This window comes from Danio aesculapii, chromosome 3 (assembly GCF_903798145.1).
Source record: "Danio aesculapii chromosome 3, fDanAes4.1, whole genome shotgun sequence".
Lineage (NCBI taxonomy): Eukaryota > Metazoa > Chordata > Actinopteri > Cypriniformes > Danionidae > Danio > Danio aesculapii.
Window position 1 is genome coordinate 55489277 of NC_079437.1, and position 20137 is coordinate 55509413.

Sequence of the window (20137 nt, forward strand, 5' to 3'; positions counted from 1 at the left end):
TGAGGTGGGGGTAGATGTTCTTTGCAGGCGCTCGGTCTCTTAAGCAGGTCTGCGATTGCATTCCAAAGTGGAGGTCTTGTCTTCAGGCAAAATGAAATCAAAATGGACAAAACAGTATGAAACTTCTGTCATTATGTCACCCTCATATCATAGACTTTCACCAATGTTCCTGCTGCACTTTTTCCATAAGACAGCACTACACCGTGACACATCTGTCAGTCTTTTATGGCTTCTTTTGTCCTTTAATTTAGAATTAAATGTCTATTTATGAAAAAATTATCTGGAATGACAGTTATCACTAGTTTTTCTTGATGTACAAATGGCACTTCGAACACACTGATTTGATTTAAAACTTTTTAAAAAGTCAAATGTTTGGCAAATTTTGTTTTTCCCATTTACTTTAAAAGCTTTTTTTCAATCATGAGGCTCATTTGGCCAAAAATGATTGATTTATTCATTAATTTTCTTTTCGGCTTAGTTCCTTTATTAATCCAGGGTCGCCACAGCGGAATGAACCACCAACTTATCCAGAACATGTTTTACGCAGCGGATGCCCTTCCAGCTGCAACCTATCTCTGGGAAACATCCATACACACTCATTCCCACTCATACACTACGGACAATTTAGCCTACCCAATTCACCTGTACCACATGTCTTTGGACTGTGGGGGAAACCGACGTGAACGAGGGGGAACATGCAAACTCCACACAAAAACGTCAACTAACCCAGCTGAGGCTCGGACCAGCGATCTTCTTGCTGTGAGGCGACAGCACAACCTACTGTGTCACTGCGTCACCTCCAATAATTCTTTTTACAAATTAAATTCTTTTACAAATGTTGATGTTTTTATTGAAACTTTTTCACAATCTTTTTAATTGTATTTTTCTGAAGAAAGTCTCATTTCTTTTACAACCTAGTTATAATGAATTAATGAATATTAAGGATATATATATATATATATATATATATATATATATATATATATATATATATATATATATATATATATATATATATATATATATATATATATATATATATATATATATATATATATATATATATACACACACACATATAAAGTCAGAATTATTAAAACCCCTGAATTATTAGACGTGTTTTTTCTTTCCCCCCAATTTCTGTTTAACGGTGAGCAGATTTTAACACATTTCTAATCATAATAGTTTTAATAACTCATCTCTAATAAGTGATTTATTTTAACTTTACAGCTTAAAGTGACATTTAAAGGCTTAACTAGGTTAATTAGGTTAACTAGGCAGGTTAGGGTAATTAGGCAAGTTATTGTATAATGATTGTATAGTTATTGTATAGTTCTGTAGACTATCGAAAAAAATAGCTCAAAGGGGCTAATAATTTTGACCTTAAAATGTTTTTAAAAAAATGAAAACTGCTTTTATTCTAGCCAAAATAAAACAAATAAGACTTTCTCCAGAAGAAAAAATATTTTCAGATATACTGTGAAAATTTCCTTGATCTGTTAAACACTATTTTGGAAAATTTAAAAAAGAAAAAACAATTTGACGGCAGTTTAATATTTCTGATTGAAACTCTATATACTGTATATATACACATTCATTTTCCTACAGTTTAGTCCCTTATCTATCAGGGGTCACCACAATGGAATGAACCGCCAACTATTCCGGCATATATTTTATGCAGTGGATGCCCTTCGAGCCGGAACCCAGTACTGGGAAACACCCAAACCTTCTCGTGTTCACACACACACTGCAAACCCAAGCAAACTCCACACAGAAATCAGAAATGCCAACAGGCCCAGCCGGGACTTGAACCAGTGACCTTCTTGCTGTGAGGTGAGAAGTGATCTTGCAGTGCTAACCACTGAGCCACCGTATATATATATATATATATATATATATATATATATATATATATATATATATATATATATATATATATATATATATATATAAATAAATAAATAAATACATATAAATCTTTGTGTGTGAAATGTAAGTCACGTGAAAAATTTAGGACATCCTATGAAAGCCTGGGTATTGCGTAACATTTTTAAAACATGTTTTGAAACATGTATATAAACGATTAAGGCAATCTTTACTAAACTAATTTAAATTCTGCAAAACTTAATATTCTAAGTAAGGAAAAAGTTAGGATACCCTCACATTTATTCCCATTTAAGCAAATCACCAGGTGTATCACTCCAGGTGCACATTATTAGTAGATCATTACTCAGCATTTTGAATGAGGATTGTCCTTCTTGAACCTCTGACATTTATTTTGGTGTGCTCCTGACTATAGAAGTGAGAGTGAGCACCATGGTGAGAGCAAAAGAGCTGTTTGAGAACTTCAGGGGAAAAAAAAAAAATTGTAACAGCCTGTGAGCCTGGTACGGGATTCAAAAAGACCTCAAAAGATTTTCCACTGTCTATAAAGTAGTCTACAAGTGGAGGGGTCTGGTCATCCCAGCAAGTTCACCCAGAGAGCAGAACACAAGATGCTAAAAGAGGTCTTCACAGGAACTACGATATGAAATTGCATGCCTCTACAATCAAAAAGAGACTGCACAAGATTAACTTGCATGGGAGGTGTGCAAAGAGGAAACCTTTGCTGGAGATTTGCCAGAGAGAATATTGACAAAGACCAGGACTTGTGGAATAATGTTCTTTGGACAGATGAGTCCAAAACTGAACTATTTGAAAACCAGAACAGATGACATTTTAGGCGTAAACCAAAGACAGTATTCTAGAAAAGAACATCATACCAACTGTGAAGCACAGAGGTGGAAGTGTCATGGTTTGGGGCTGCTTTGCTGCAGCAGGACCTGGTCAGCTCACCATCACAGAATCCACCATGAATTATACAGCGTATCAGAGGATACTTGAGGAACATGTTAGACCATCTGCCAGAAAATGAAAGCTGAAGCAGAACTGGACCATGTAACAAGACAACGACCCAAAACATACCAGTAATCAACCAAGGACTGGCTGAAAACTAAGACATCCTAAGAGTTCTGGAATGGCCAAGTCCTAGCCCAGATCATAATCCAATTGAGATGCTGTGGGGTGACTTGAAACAAGCTGTACATGCAAGAAATCCCTCAGACATTTCACAGCTGAGAGAATTCTGCATTGAAGAGTGGGCTAAATATATGTAGACTATATACAGTTGAAGTCAGAATTATTAGCCCCGTTTATTTTTTTCCCTAATTTCAGTTTAACGGATTTTTTTCAGCACATTTCTAACCATAATAGTTTAATAACTCATTTCTAATAACTAATTTCTTTTATCTTTGCCATGATGACAGTAAATATTATTTGACTTGATATTTCTCAAGACACTTCTATACAGCTTGAAGTGACATTTAAAGGCTTAACTAGGTTAATTAGGATAACTAGGCAGGTTAGGGTAATTAGGCAAGTTATTTTACAATGATGGATTGTTCTGTAGACTTTCTGGAAAAAAGATTTGCTTAAAGGGGCTAATAACTTTGACATTAAAATTGATTAAAAAAAAAATAAAAACTGCTTTTATTGTAGCCGAAATAAAACAAATAAGACTTCATCCAGAAGAAAAAATATTATCAAATATACTGTGAAATTTTCCTTGCTCTCTTAACCATAATTTGGGAAATATTTAAAAAAGAAAAAAAAAAATCAAAGGGGGCTGATATATCTGACTTCAACTCTATATAGACAAAGACCTTCGCTTATTAATCATAACTCACTTAGGTTTCGTCTAACCCTGGTTGTGTCAAAAATTTTGTGAAGTGCATTACGTGAGCACAACTGTCACTCTCAAAATTGTTAAATCTGTAAAAAATTAACATTAAATGCAAATGACATTAAGGGCCCTATCATACACCCGGCGCAATGAGGCGTGACACAATTGTTGTTTGCTAGTTTCAGCTTGGTGCAATAGTCGTTTTGACGTTTTGCGTCACGCTGTTTAAATAGCAAATGCATTTGCGCTCATATGTGCGCCCATAGGCGTTCTGATCTAAAAAAGAAGGTGTGCTGAGGCGCATTGCTAGCATGTTGCTATTTTGAGGAACTTTAATAGACTGTTCAATAGACCAGATCTTAGTTGTGCGCCTCGCTTACACATTGCTTAATACACACAGGATGTACAACAATACGCACATATCTTTACAAATGAAAAAGAATTAAAATGTTACAAAAATTATTATTTTCTAGCCTACATAAATATAAAAACCATACTACCATGCCTTCTTCATCTCGGGGGGGGGGGGGGGGGGGGGGTGATTGGGGGGTATTTTCAGTTTATTCAAAACAATTTGCTTTTGTATAATGTTATCATTATTAGCAGTATTATGTATTATATGCATATTTATATTTGTTTTATTAAAAGAAGCTTAGATTTGCCTACATTTCAGGTTTTAGACCATATGGGGCATGGCATGTGTATTTAGATATAACTCAGTTTTTTGAACACACTTTGTTATTATTGTTCATTAATTAGTTTGCTGGAAATTAGAACTGAATTTAGAAATAGTTTTGAAACAAATCTTTGCGCTTAACAATCTAAATTAATTATGTACAACCCTATTCACGAGAGTGAAAGTGAAAGTAAATAATGAGGAGGCTCATCTCGCATTCTCGCACTGTAGATGCTCTGTTTAACTGTTTTCTCTCTAGTGAAGTCTTTAGTTTTTCCACTTACAAAGTCCGCCATGTAAATAGCAAATGCCCTATGGCGCAGCGCAACTGGCACTTAAAGGGAATGGGAGATGCGACTCTGATTGCTTTATTCTCAAAACACAACTATAACTCATTAAGAGAATAAGCTCAACCCTGTTAGACCATGCGCCACGGCGCAAAGTGGATTTTTCCATCCTTAAAATAGCAAAAGTGGATTCTGACACACCCTTAATGCATTTGCGCCCTGCGCTTTGCGCATGTATCATCAAAATACAGCCCTAAATGTGAGAGAGAGTACTTTATGCTTTAAAAACCATTCAAAGTGGATGGTGAAGCAATAGGGCATATAGGGATAACTCTGAAAAAAACACAGCCAGGAACTAACTTCTAACTACAGGTCTACAGGTTTAGCTCCAACCACACAAGTCTGCAATGCTGTTTGTGAACTTTGGGGAAAAAACAATCATTGAACTATGTTTGTAATGATGGAACTTGTGACTTTACATGGTTTTGAGAAATGCACGCCTGTCTGGTGTTGTGATCTCTGACAAATATTGCCATCATCTAGTCGTCTGGTCTTTGTCTGTCATAATACAGTGTGACTACTAATCTACTGACTCTCAGTCAGATAAAAGACATCATTGGGGCTCTTCCACAGATCGAGATGCCAAGGCATGCAGCTGTTCCCCTCCAGAGCCCGGCTGTAGCTGAACGGAATATTCAGCCCAGGGCACATCCCAACAACTGTCTGAGCCAAGAGAGGTCACCAGTGCTTTTCAGGACAAAAGGGCGTTTCTACACACATACCTGGTTCAGAGAGCTATTAATCAGCTAATTATCTCTATCTCTCTCTTCTTTAAGTCAAGGTCAAAGTGGTCTGTTATTATGGAGAAATCTCTCTCAAATGGGACCGCATTCCTGGCCCAGGGCTCTGGCTCTGGAAGCCGGATCTTGGGGAATGTGTAAAATGTGCGCGGGGGCATATGAGTGACTCAGTGAGGAGACATGGCTTCTTCCTGGCCCTCCTGGGGCTGTGGCACACATTCTGGGGTCCGAGCTGTTTGTAACTTTACCTGCTCCTGGTATTCCAGCTCGCGGTTCATCAGCTTCTTCTCAACAGCATTCAGTTGCTTCTGTAGAGTCTCCACACGTTCATGAAGAACCTGGAATAAGTGGGAAGCAAGGGTTAGATAACGTAGATTACAGAGATAAAGAAAGCAGATACATAACAAAGGGCAGGGCTCGAAATTGTGATCGTTTTGGTCGCATATCCGCCCGAAATTTTATCTATGCGACCTCAAAACATATTTGGGAGCATTTGTGCGAATGGGAGCATTTGGGAGCAAATTTGGGAGCGGATTTGTGCTGCCAGTTTTCACAGCAAAATGTTCACCGTATGCACGGATTTAGGAGACATTCACGTGGAATGCATCTTTACACCTGAAATGCGTAACAAAGCACTCAGGAATAGTTTAAAACAGTTGTCATGTCAACTTGCTTCAGTAAACAAATCCCGCAGTGCCCGCCCCGCCTTTAAGCTCCTCTTATTAGCCCCCTGCGCTAGAACAGATGGCGAATGGATTGGTTAATATCAGCTGTCAATCACTCAGTTCAGATGACACAGAGCTACAGCCGCGAACTTGTAAAGCACTGAAGATGAGTATGAAAACAACACGGAGCGATTTTGTTTTAGAAACCACCTAAAGTTACACATAATGGCACATCTGATCAGTAATCATGTAATGAATGCCAAATCAGCATTTACACTTTTCGAAGAGTAGGTAAAAGACTCCCAGTGGTTAAAGTCCGCTATGAAAATGACTAAAGCCATTCACCGTAAAGCCGGTGAGACGGAGTTTGCACACATCTACACATTTTAAGCATGAGATGTTCTAAAGTTATTTGATCCTTAATTTAGTCGTGAGACCGCGTTCACCATCGCTATACAGCATGCATTCACTGAGATTAAACTAATATTGTGGCTCATGCAAAGACCGGTATTGCTGTAAAGATGATGTATACAAATAAGTTATATGTCAATATCACCTGTGCAATATCAGAAACCACATGTGAGAACAGCACAGTTAATATCGTTAACTCAGTTCATCTCATTCACGTCAAGCAGTGCCTGCAGGGCCGGTGGGCGTATGCAGATTTTTATGTTAGTTTTGATTTAGTGTTGATTTTAAATGCATTAAATATGTTAATATAAAACATGTAGTAACGGTGTTCCTAATTTTTGGCGGGTGCGACTAAATTTTGTCTGGTGCTCCTACATTTTTTAAGTTAGGAGCACTGGTGCTACCAAGAAAAAAGGTTAATTTCAAGCCCTGAAGGGTATCAAGTACAGTTTGAGCAACAAAATCCACCATTCAACAATGATTCTAAGCAAAGTGTTTTTCTCTGCAATCATAGTCAAAACACTGAAAAATGTGGCAAGAAAACCTCCTGTGGCTTTGAACCAGATGTTTCTAGCACATGTGTACACTACAGATCAAATGATCCACCATGAAAAGTAGGAAAACAAGAGTACAGTAAAGTGGACAGTGAGGCCTGTCATGTGATCTGCTCATCTCACAGACCTGCTGGATACATTAAAACACTAAAATAAAAACTGCAAAATTTCGTGATCTATAATCCATAATAATAACTCCTGTACAGCTGTCCCACATCATTCTGTCACTCGATGATTTCACACGGCCGCCATTTTTAAAAGCGAAATCGAGGCTGCGGTGGGAAGATACCCGGAAGTATCGTTGGGAGTTACATTGGAACGTTGTGTACCTGGCTGTATATCTTATCGGCGATGAGAAAGTGACACAAATTTAAACTTTCACCGCCTTCCGAGTGACCCGAAGGTCCGTTCTGAATGAATGGTGAAAATAAAAAGGGATTTCAGAGCTCATTTTCAGCTAAGGTAAGGGAAATAGCACTAGTTAGCTAACATTTTCTTTCCCAAACACACGTTTTAGACGCCTTTTATCAAACTCAAGTTAATATACTGATTCTTTCCCTATATTAGACTCGTCACGATACTGAATTAAAAGAAAAACCGTGAATTTCCCATTAACATTTAAGGCACTGCTGACGGCTTTCTTAAAACAGCCCTGATTTGCCATTGTGTTCATGTGCTCAACAGAAATGACTGTGATTGGCCGAGAAGGCCATCAGTTCACCCTCCGCTGTTTACGGAGTACAAACACAGATGAGTGATCTGCTTGATGACTCGACTGAACTTCATGGCTGCTTCACGCTCCAGTCTCCGTGTATCTGTGTTTGCACTGGGTGAAGGGCAGTACACTGAGTGCAAACACAGATACACAGAGACCGGAGCGCGAAGAAGTCGTGAAGATCAGTCGAGTCATCCGCGCTCAGCGGCGCTTCAATGTCAACTTAGCGGGAAATGGACAGTTTTAAAACTTCAGTACCGGGACAACACTATTACAGAAAACATGAGGATGTGCTACAGAGGACTGCAGTGTTTTATCGCTCCCCGGGTTACATAGACTGAAGCAGGGAAGCATCCTCACGGTGTTTAACTGGTGCCATGAACTAAAGCCTAAGAGGACACTTGAGCATTTTACTCTTACAGAGATTGTGATGTTGTTTGATGCTAAATTGCTTTTAATTGTTTAAATTAAACTTGCTGAATGATATTAAAGTGATGTTTACACCATTACTGCATTTTAAAATCTCGGCAACAGCTGGAGGTTTGTAGTCTACGGCATGTTACTGCAATGTTTACAGTGCTGGTCCAATACTTCCGTGTTTCTTCCCACCGCAGCCTTGTTTTGGTTCTTTAAAATGACAGCCGCGTGAAATAAGAGTATACCCTGTCAGTAATGTCTAGTGGGCTTTTTACAGTATCTGCTATAATGTTAATGTTGTTTTTGTGTGTTTACATTGATGAATAGGGCCACTGTGTAAATGCGCAGTATAGTTACGATCTTATTGCCACATTAGATTGTTATGATAACATGATATATGTGTCACGGATTGGTCAGGCTCTCACGATCCCCACTCACGAAGATCACCATCACCTGACTTCTAATGAGCACACAGCTGCATCACATTCACGAGCACCAGATAAAAGCACAGCACTCCAGTCGCTCATTGTCCGGGCTCGTCTCGACGAAAGCGGACAACTGAGCGACCACTCAGCGTAGTCATCCTCAGCTAAAACAAACGCTTTACTTACCTGTTCTCTTTGTATTCCTCCTAGTCTTCCTGGTCCACCCGAATCGTCCTGTCTTCCAGTCCTTCCAAGTCTGTGTCATCCTCTGTCAGCTGTATCTGGTGTGTGCTGTCCATCCTCGTGTATTCCTGTTACCCAGCCACGGAGGAAAAGACCCCAACATCATTCCTGATCCTCCTGGCTATCCTTCATGTGCTCCTTGTTGTCATTTAATAAACACCCTAACGTTTCCTTACCTCTGTCTCCTGTCCGCTTCATAACAGAAGCCCGGACCCATAACGACGACAACATGAGCACCCCCGATCACTTTCAAGAGCTGGTGGACCAGTTGAAGCGGATTCTACAGCCACCAGCTCCACTTTCCAACGCGCCACCAGCACCGAGCACTTCCGCCTCCACAGTTTCTTCTTCGGCCCTTCCTTCCAGTCCCATGGCCCGACCAGCGCCCTACTCAGGCGGAGCGGGGGAGTGCAATGGTTTTCTGTTACAATGTTCCCTCATATTCGAAATGCAACCTTCTCTATATCCCACAGATAAGTCAAAGATCGCCTACATCGTATCACTACTCTCTGGGCCTGCACTTAAATGGGCTGAGACGATCTGGAACCAAGCCGGGCCGGTCATGAATTCCATCACTACCTTCACGGAGTATTTCAAAGAGGTGTTTGGACGTTCTGATGGGGAAGTAGCCGCTGGAGAGCAGCTGTATCATCTAAAGCAAGGTACTCTATCTACACAGGAATATGCTCTCCGGTTTCGCACTCTAGCAGCTGCAAGTGGATGGAATGAGAGATCGTTGTTGACCACGTACCGGCTCGGCTTGGAACCCACTCTCCGAATCCAGCTGGCCACATTAGATGATACTATGGGTCTGGAGAGATTCATCCAACATTCTCTCCGATGTTCCGATCGTCTCCGTTCCTATCAACAGGACACCATCACCCCCTCGTCTGCACTCCTCCAATCGCCTGAGTCAACAGCCTCTCCAGAACCAGAACCCATGATAATAGAGTCTGGAAGACTGACATCAGCGGAACGACAGAGGAGGCTGACCCGGGGTCTGTGTCTATACTGCGGTGTCAGTGGACACACCCGTATGGAGTGTCCCCTTCGTCCCATTCGGACTTCAGTGAGTGTATTCAGTACGAATATTGAACAATGTAAACCACTTACTACCACCGTACAAATAACTACTGCCTCTATTTCTCTCCTTGTCACAGCCCTCATCGACTCCGGGTCAGCAGGGAACTTCATCTCCCAATCCCTCTGTCGTCAACTCCACCTACGTACTGAGGCGTCCTCGCATATATACCAGATACAACCGATAACCCAGTGCACTCGATCTTCGACCCGTATCCATCGACAATGCGAAGACATCCTTCTTCAAGTGGGGTTGTTACATCAAGAGAGGATTCAATTTCTGGTTCTGGAGGGTGCAAATATGGACATCATTCTAGGGCGCCCGTGGCTGGTGAAGCACGATCCCATCATCTCTTGGGGCACAGGAGAGATAAAGAAATGGGGATCTGGATGTACACCTACCTGTTTTCCAAATCTCCCTCTTCAAGGTCGGAACCCCATTTCTTTGTTTACAACATCGGTCGAGAGTCCTCCTGAGAAGCAGTCTATCCACATTCCTAAGGAGTACAGCTCCTTTCATGATGTCTTCTGCCCCAAGAGAGCTTCCCAGCTACCGCCGCATCGGCCATGGGACTGCGCGATCGACCTAGTTCCAGATGCCCAGTTGCCAAGAGGTAGGATCTACCCGCTCTCGCTTCCAGAGAATCAGGCAATGGAAGATTACATAAGGGAGGCTCTGAGTCAGGGGTACATACGTCACTCAAAATCACCAGCCGCCTCAAGCTTCTTCTTTGTGGCCAAGAAGGACGGAGGGCTGCGTCCATGCATCGACTACAGGGTCCTAAATAACGGTACAGTAAAATACCGATATCCCCTTCCTCTGGTACCAGCCGCTTTGGAACAGCTCCGAGAAGCTAAAGTCTTCACTAAATTGGACCTCCGCAGCGCGTATAATCTGATAAGAATACGTGAGGGGGACCAATGGAAGACAGCATTCGTGACCCCTACTGGCCACTATGAATATGAGGTCATGCCTTACGGTCTGGTCAACGCCCCCTCCGTATTCCAAAACTTCATTCATGAAGTCCTCCGGGAGTTTCTTCACCACTTTGTAATAGTGTACATAGATGACATCCTCATTTACTCCCGGAGTGAGGCCGAACATCGCCAACACGTTGCGGAGGTCCTACACACATTGAGAGAACATCACCTCTACCTCAAAGCGGAGAAATGCTCATTCCACCAGAAGTCGATTCATTTCTTGGGATACATCATTGACCAAACCGGTATACGTATGGATGGGAAGAAAATTGAGGCTGTTCTATCCTGGTCAGAACCCACTTCCATTAAGGAGCTCCAGAGGTTTCTTGGGTTTGCTAACTTTTATAGACGGTTTATCAAGGACTACAGCAGGATTACATCACCTCTCACTAATCTCCTCAAGGGTAAACCCAAAGGACTGGAGTGGACCAAAGAAGCAGCCGCAGCCTTCCGCCTTCTTAAGAAGGAGTTCACAAGGGCCCCACTCCTGACTCATCCTGACCCAAATCTTCCTTTCGTGGTGGAAGTGGACGCATCCACCACCGGCGTCGGGGCAGTATTATCCCAACATCATGATACACCGCCCCGACTGCATCCCTGTGCCTATTTCTCTCGGAAGTTGAGCCCGGCGGAGCAGAATTACAGCATAGGAGACAGGGAGCTTCTAGCAATCAAGCTAGCCTTGGAGGAGTGGCGTCACTGGTTGGAGGGAGCCAAACATCCGTTCCAGGTGATCACAGATCACAAAAACCTCCAATATATCAAAGAGGCCAAGAGACTATGTCCACGTCAAGCCAGATGGTCACTTTTCTTCTCACGTTTTGATTTCTCCATTTCCTATCGTCCAGGACCCAAGAATCTAAGAGCAGACGCTCTCTCTCGTTTACACGAGCATCACGATCATGAAGAACTCCCAACGAAGATTCTTCCCGAACACATCTCCATTTGTCCGATCACCTGGAACGCTCCTCCAGTCGTTGCCACTCCGGAAGCCCCTGCTCCGCCGGGATGCCCTCCTCATCGGCAGTTCATACCACCTGAACACCGGGTAGATCTGATCCACTCCTTACATACCTCGCTAGGCACTGGACATCCAGGGATCAACAATACTCTCTCGCTAGTATCCCAACGATTCTGGTGGCCAAACATGGCAAGGGATGTGAGGCAATATGTTCAGGGCTGTAAGGACTGTGCCCAATCCAAGAGCCCACGTCATCTACCCGCTGGAAAGCTCCATCCCTTGCCGATTCCGAACCGTCCCTGGTCACACCTAGGAGTGGACTTTATCACTGACCTCCCCTCGTCAGAAGGTAATACCTGTATTCTAGTCATCGTAGATAGATTCTCAAAGTTTGTCAAACTAATCCCTCTGAAAGGTCTTCCCACAGCCTTTGAAACAGCCGACAATATCTTTAATCAAGTCTTCAGGTCATTTGGTATTCCAGAAGATATTGTGTCGGACAGAGGTCCACAGTTCATCTCACGTCTATGGAAAGCCTTCTTCAAGCTCCTAGGTGTGGCCGTCAGCCTCTCTTCTGGATATCATCCCCAAACCAACGGGCAGACAGAGAGGAAGATTCAGGAGGTGGGACGGTTCCTGAGGACCTTCTGCAGTGGTCACCAGAGCTCCTGGAGCCAGTATTTGGGCTGGGCAGAATATGCCCAAAATTCACTGCGGCAACCCTCCACCGGACTCACGCCATTCCAGTGCGTCCTGGGCTTCCAACCACCGCTCTTTCCCTGGGATGGCGAACCATCTGATGTCCCCGCAGTGGATCACTGGTTCCGGGAGAGCGAGAGAGTCTGGGACGAGGCTCATCAACATCTGCAGAGGGCAGTCCGTCGAAGCAAGGTAACCGCCGATAGAAGAAGGTCTGAAGAACCCAGATACACACCCGGACAAAAGGTGTGGCTATCCACCCGGGACATACGCATGCGACTGCCCTCTCGCAAGTTAAGTCCCCGATTTGTTGGTCCCTTCACCATCGTGGAACAGGTTAACCCCGTCACCTACAAACTACAATTACCCTCTCACTACCGTATTCACCCTACATTCCACGTATCACTCCTGAAACCCTATCACGATCCTGTTCTTCCCTCCACAGAGCCTGACCACGAAGAGGAACCCCCTCCTCCACTGCTCCTAGAAGAAGGAGCCGTCTACGCAGTGAAGGAGATCTTGCGTTCCCGACGTCGTGGTGGCCAGTTGGAGTACCTGGTGGACTGGGAAGGGTACGGCCCCGAAGAAAGGACATGGGTTCCCAGAGCTGATATTCTCGATCCTAGTCTCATGGTGGAGTTTCATGAGAGCCACCCTGAGTTCCCAGCGCCTAGAGGCAGAGGGAGACCACCACGGCGTCGGAGGTGTCGGCCCTCAGGAGCGGGCCCTGGGGAGGGGGGTACTGTCACGGATTGGTCAGGCTCTCACGATCCCCACTCACGAAGATCACCATCACCTGACTTCTAATGAGCACACAGCTGCATCACATTCACGAGCACCAGATAAAAGCACAGCACTCCAGTCGCTCATTGTCCGGGCTCGTCTCGACGAAAGCGGACAACTGAGCGACCACTCAGCGTAGTCATCCTCAGCTAAAACAAACGCTTTACTTACCTGTTCTCTTTGTATTCCTCCTAGTCTTCCTGGTCCACCCGAATCGTCCTGTCTTCCAGTCCTTCCAAGTCTGTGTCATCCTCTGTCAGCTGTATCTGGTGTGTGCTGTCCATCCTCGTGTATTCCTGTTACCCAGCCACGGAGGAAAAGACCCCAACATCATTCCTGATCCTCCTGGCTATCCTTCATGTGCTCCTTGTTGTCATTTAATAAACACCCTAACGTTTCCTTACCTCTGTCTCCTGTCCGCTTCATAACAATATGACTTCAGTGATTTCCTGAAGATAAACACCAAAAAATAAATCAACTGGATCAACTACAGCAGTCGTGATCGTCTTATCTCATATGAAGCAGGAGATCGCAATGACATCTGATGACATGTGCAGGTGCTGTAGTGCTGTGCCATTTCTTAGGGGTAATTTTTGAAACCCTTCCCCTTCAAACTCAGTTTCAAGGGGTAAGGGGTAGGGGTACAAAAATGGAATTGGGTTGGACCGTAAAGTGTTTTCAAGAAAGAAAAAAATATCATGATGAAAGTTATGAACACCAAAACGTTATGTTAAAGGAGTGGCACTTCTATCTATGTCTATTTAATTTCGATCAGCAGGTAAGACATAAGGTTACATTTGGACCCTAGACATGACAAACAGAAATACAGGAAGCTTGCACAAAGCACAACAAAGCCATGACCTTCAGTGCACACCAGTCCACATCTAATGAAACACAGTAACGCCAGTAACCGAACGCCAGCAGACCCCAGAACTGTAACAGGCTTTGTGCGGTGATGTTTCCTGGAAGAGCGCTGACAGTTATGAGCTCAGTCTTTCATGTGGTTCCTAGCAGATTTACGAAACAGTGGAGCGCCGGGGAGGGGTGAGGGCTAGAAAATATCTCTGTCTTTGTCATAAAAGGACCCTGTCATCTGCAGCTCTCATTAATAAACAGCCCGAATGAGTAATTGTGGGTGATCCTTTTGTCCTGATGTTCTCCTGAAGAGCTCATCGGGTCTTCCAGACAAAGTAATAGGTCACCGGCTAAGCCGAGCAGGAAGGTGAGGGAGGCCAGCAAGGACAAGCTCTTAAAGTGGATTTGTGGCCCGTTGCTCTACAGGGCTCCATTTCATTTGCCCTCCCGGGACAGAGAAAGCACTCAACAGGCCACATCACCGTGAACCCTAAGGTCTCCCAAACGGCTCTACATCCAGGATGCACCTTGATACTGCCTTGTGTTTTCCCTCAAAGCCTTCCAAAGGGCCGAGAAAAGCATAGCAAGCTCACAGCTGTTGTTCCTCTCTGCGTGAACGTGTGATTTTCTATGGTGAATCTCTCCAAACAGGGTCCAGATGGCCAGGGCGATACGCTCTTTATCAGCCAGCCAGAGCGGGATCAATCTAAACAAGCGGCAAACGTGGAACATTTGATTTCCTGGGGGCAAGGGGACTGAATGGAGAGAAAGAGAGGCATGTCAGTGGCCTTTATTCTCTCACTTTCTTTTCTTGCTTTTCTTCAACAGCTGTTTATCCCCCAAGATTACTAAAACACACAACTAATATGCCGTTCACACACGTACGGGCCTGCAGATGCGCAAGTTCTGAGCTGAAAAGCTCGCTCGCGCTCAAAGGTGAGACCTGAGTCATTTTTCTTGGGTGGTCCACCTCGAACGATAAGGCAAGTATGTCTCCCTCGGGTAAAGGCAATAGAAAAGAAAAAAAAGAAGGAGAAAATAGAGGGCCTCTTTAAACTGCAGCCCATGTTTTGTTAGCACTAGCCGGCTCTTCATGTGGAATGTCTATTTGTAGTGAGCTGCTTTAAGAAGTTTTCCAAGCGTCAGATTAAAGAGATCCGTTAATGACGACGAGCCAGAGCACTTTCAAACTCTAGAAGTGCAGTTCTGGCCCAGAGGGCTGTGCACACATCAATGTGGCCGTGTGAGAGAGCTTGCACGGCTAAATTACAGACGCTCTTCCCTTCCCTTCGTTCTGTCTTCCAGCTGCGCACATGTGAGGCTGATGATGACAGCAGGGAATGTGGATGTGGTGGATATAATGTCTTTAACCAGACTATTCAACAATGGAGGTGAGGAAGAGTTTGCTTGCAACAACAACTTATTTATTAGGAACAGATAATCGTTTAGCATTTAAGTCAAGATTTGATTAAAAAAAAATAATTTGGCTTAAAATTAGGTCCCACTTTATATTAGGTGGACTGCAATTAATCACTTATTACAATGTACTTGTTGTGTAAATACATGTTTCTTACATTGTACCTATAATTGATTAAATATCTGCACTTAATTACATCTGTAATTCATTGTTTGACCATTCCTTACCACCAAACCTGTCTCTAACCCTACCCGTATTCCACCTCAGAAGCACCAAAAGTGTTCTGCTATGTATTATGAACCAATCCAGGCTCATTCTGAAAGCGTACCACTATATACACTTCTGGAGAGCGCCAAATACATCCCAGGAGCTACATTTTTTGCGGTTTTTGTTTTCGCCAATCCACCAGAGGTCTCTGTGTATGCTTTCTGAGATCTCTCGCGAGCTGACTCCTCCTCCTTCCCTACCCAACCAATAGTGTTTTCAAAAGCACAGATTGAACCGTCATATACAGTACAGATGCTTAATAAATAACCTACTATAAATTACAAGAATTAACCTATGTTTTTTATTTTCACAAGCTTTGGTGGCGTAATATAAAATCCGCTTTTAAATAATAGGTCACCTATAGCTTTCACCATGAGGCTGTGGTCAAAATGACATCAATGTTTTCAAAGAGCACAATTGTAAACATGAAGATCGCTAAAACTGAACTGTAAAAATAGTTTAAAAGCAAATTACACATAAGAGAGATGAGCTTAATGCTTTTTATTTTTAATAATTACAACTTTGAACGTTAGAATGTTCTAAGTGAATAGGGCATAGGGGGAATAAGTGGGAATAGAACACAGCCAGGAATTATGTTTTTAACTACAGCACCAGAGGTGTAGTTGCGAGTGCTCAAGTTTGCGACACATTTTGCGAATGCTCATTGGAGCGACGGATTTGGGAAACGGCAAATCAACAAACTATGCACCATAACGCACCATACCACCCCATATCATTCGTTTTAAAGACAAAATGCAGCCATATGTACTTCTGGATACATAATTCGTGATCTCCAGAAACGTATATAGGGCTACGTTTTCAGAATGAGCCTATGTTGTTATGAAGTACATTCTATTTATTTTTTCGATGAAAGTACTTAGTAGTTAAGGCCACCTAATAATAAATAATAATGTGGGACCAAAGCAAAGCCACCTAGCAAAAGTGGGACCAAAAATTGTAATCCAGAAATAAAACAAATGCAAATAAACATAATAACCTAATATTAATTTTAACTACAGCACCAGAGGTGTAGTTCAATTCAATTCAATTCACCTTTATTTGTATAGCGCTTATACAATGTAGATTGTGTCAAAGCAGCTTCACATAAAAGGTCACAGTAAATAGGAACAGTGTAGTTCATTTAGCTCAGTTCAGTGTGGTTTAATAATCACTACTGAGAGTCCAAATACTGAAGAGCAAATCCAACGATGCGCAGCTCTACAGATCCCAAACCATGCATGCCAGTGGCGACAGCGGAAGGTGTAGTTGCGAGTGCTCAAGTTTGCGACACATTTTGCGAATGCTCGTTGGAGCGACGGATTTGGGAAACGGCAAATCAACAAACTATGTTTGTGACGACGGAACTTGCGACCTTAGATGGTTAACGATGGTTTTGGGAAACGCACCCCAGAATGGAGAAGGACCAGCAACCTCTCATCAAGAAGCTTTCAGGCAAGCACACACACTGCGTAAGCCACATACAAAGATACTATGCGAGTTTGATTTAGTTATCAGACATGCTAGTTTATCATGTCCATTGTTAAAACAAAGTGATTCTGTTTTCTTTGATGGTTGGTCTTAGGTTATCGATTTTGTATTTGCACCTCTCTGACTTTTTTAGCTCTCACCCACTCTCTCTCTCTTATATATGCATGCTAGTAAATAGATGTGTCGTCTATACCTATTTGTTACCATTATTAAACATTTGAGGCCATGCAAATCACTTGCTTTTTTCACACAGAACAAGTTACTTAAACTCAAAGATCAAGCAACAGGTTGTACTAATCCGTTAATGTAGTAAGATTAATTATTCTTCCTGACCAGGAAATTAATTGATACTTGGATTACTAGACAAATAAATTGTGGGCTCCAACAGATGAGCAGTAGAGTCATTTTAGTTCGGCTTCCATTAATAATAAATGCAACCCAAAAATGTATAATTAATTAATAACTTGTTATTATTAATTATTAATATTAATAATTTATAAGCTTAATTTGCTACAACGGTAAAGCCGTCCATTCAGAGGTAAGTGGTTAGCTAGTAAGCGCGAAAATGAAATGTACCATACCACCCCATATCATTCATTTTAAAGACCAAATGCAGCCATATGTACTTCTGGATACATAATTCGTGATCTCCAGAAACGTATATAGGGCTACGTTTTCAGAATGAGCCTATGTTGTTATGAAGTACATTCTATTTATTTTTTGATGCAAGTACTTAGTAGTTAAGGCCACCTAACAATAAATAATAATAAAGTGGGACCAAAACCAATTTTGTAATCCAGAAATAAAAACAAATTAAAATAAACATAATAACCTAATATTAATTTTAACCCCCCCCCCCCCCCACCCCCTGTTTTCTGAAAAGTTTCATTTTTTTTCCTATAAAAAATTTGCTGCCCCCATGTGGGTGGTTGCTAGTGAAAAAAAGGTAAGAAAGAAACACATATTGCCAGCGCCCCCGTGTCTTCTTTATGAGGCAGACACTGGGCAACACAGGGCTCACTTTATTTCCCTTCAGCTTTGGTGTTTGGTGGTTCTGACACAGTGACTGCTGCTTTCAAACAAAAACAGTTCAATACCATCCCCGACTCTCCTGTGCCAGGAGCCGAGCATGCCAACATGTCCTTCACAAATCCTTCAGCAAACTACAAACACAAAGCAGTTTGTGGGATAAAACAGGTCCAGTGCAGCGTGTGCTGTAATTAAAACAGACCTGATGCTTGGAAGTCTTTTGAGAACAGGAAATGGAAATATAAAAGCAAACTATGTTCAGCTTCCCCCTCAGTAACAGATACGACACACTGTTACAGAACGACTGTACATTATAAATGAAACATTTGCTCAATTATTGAATTTCTACAGATTTCAGCATCACATGATACTTCCTAAATACAATAATAAATGATTTTTATTAAATTTTTTTAATAATCCTATATTTTTACAGATGTTTATGACCTTTGTGGAGATGTTTTGTTAATTGAAAGTCACAATATCTAAAGTTGAATTTCAAAGATTAACAACCAAAGTCTTAATGGTTGTAAACAACAATAAATGAGGAGGGTATTTTTACTAGGTGAGCTAACTTAAGGACATCATGCACAATTGGAGAATAACTCATGCTGTATGAAAGAAACAGTTTCAAACCTCTTTATCACATCTTTTTAATTGCTGTGAATATATAGTAGCTGAATATACTGTATGATGTTTTTTTTTACCTGATAGCTTGTTCATGTTCAGTTATATAGGACAATTTGACTCTCCTGGCAGTTGATTCATTTGATTACTGTCAAATGATAATAAATATGAGTCATATGACTTGTTCACAAATATCGCGAGGCACTGCATTGGAGAGGATAGGTGCGTTCGACTTGAACCACGGCTGCAGCTGGTCATCAAAGAGATTAGCTGAGCGGAGGCAGGGGCGGAGTTCGAAACGGAGTCGTCAAGCCAGACACTTGGGGCTCAAAGTTGCTACGATCACATGGCGTGATCAACTATTTATTTATTGGAATAACAACAAAATATTTATAGTACAAATAAAACAGAATACAGTCACTACAAACTATGGTTCATTTTTAAACAACAAGGGAATTATGAATTAAATTTAAGTAGCCTATAAAACAAACATATGAGAAATAAGGGGAAAACGAGAGGGCACATAAAAAGGAAATAAATATCTACGAATAGGCCTATCAAACACAAAACTATAAGCACAAAATTCTAGGAGTTGAAACATCAGTCTTTAGGCTACTAGATGTTGAATGGTATACCAATACTGTTCCAGTACTTGTTTGCTAAGAAAGGTTTACATTTACTTACATTTATAGATATAAAAATTTCCAATATACAGTTGAAGTCAGAATTATTAGCCCCCCTGTTAATTTTTTTACTCAATTGCAGTTTAACGGAGAGCAGTTGTTTTCAACACATTTCTGAACATAATAGTTTTAATAACTCATTTCTAATAACTGATTTATTTTATCTTTGCCATGATGACAGTAAATAATATTTGACTAGATATTTCTCAAGACACTTCTATACAGCTTAAAGTGACATTTAAAGGCTTAACTAGGTTAATTAGACAGGTTAGGGTAATTAGGCGAGTTACTGTATAACGTTGTTTTGTTCTGTAGACTATTGAAAAAAAATAGCTTAAAGGGGCTAATAATTTTGA

At 41.8% G+C, this 20137-nt stretch overlaps 1 protein-coding gene across 1 annotated transcript in view; it reads right to left on the minus strand.

Annotated features, from left to right (window-relative positions):
* Nucleotides 1-20137, minus strand: part of cep112 (centrosomal protein 112) — a 313987-nt gene that overhangs the window by 35936 nt on the left and 257914 nt on the right. The window contains exon 24 of the mRNA XM_056454261.1: nucleotides 5733-5822. Coding sequence (XP_056310236.1) covers nucleotides 5733-5822 — 90 coding nt within the window. The remainder of the gene's footprint in view (nucleotides 1-5732; nucleotides 5823-20137) is intronic.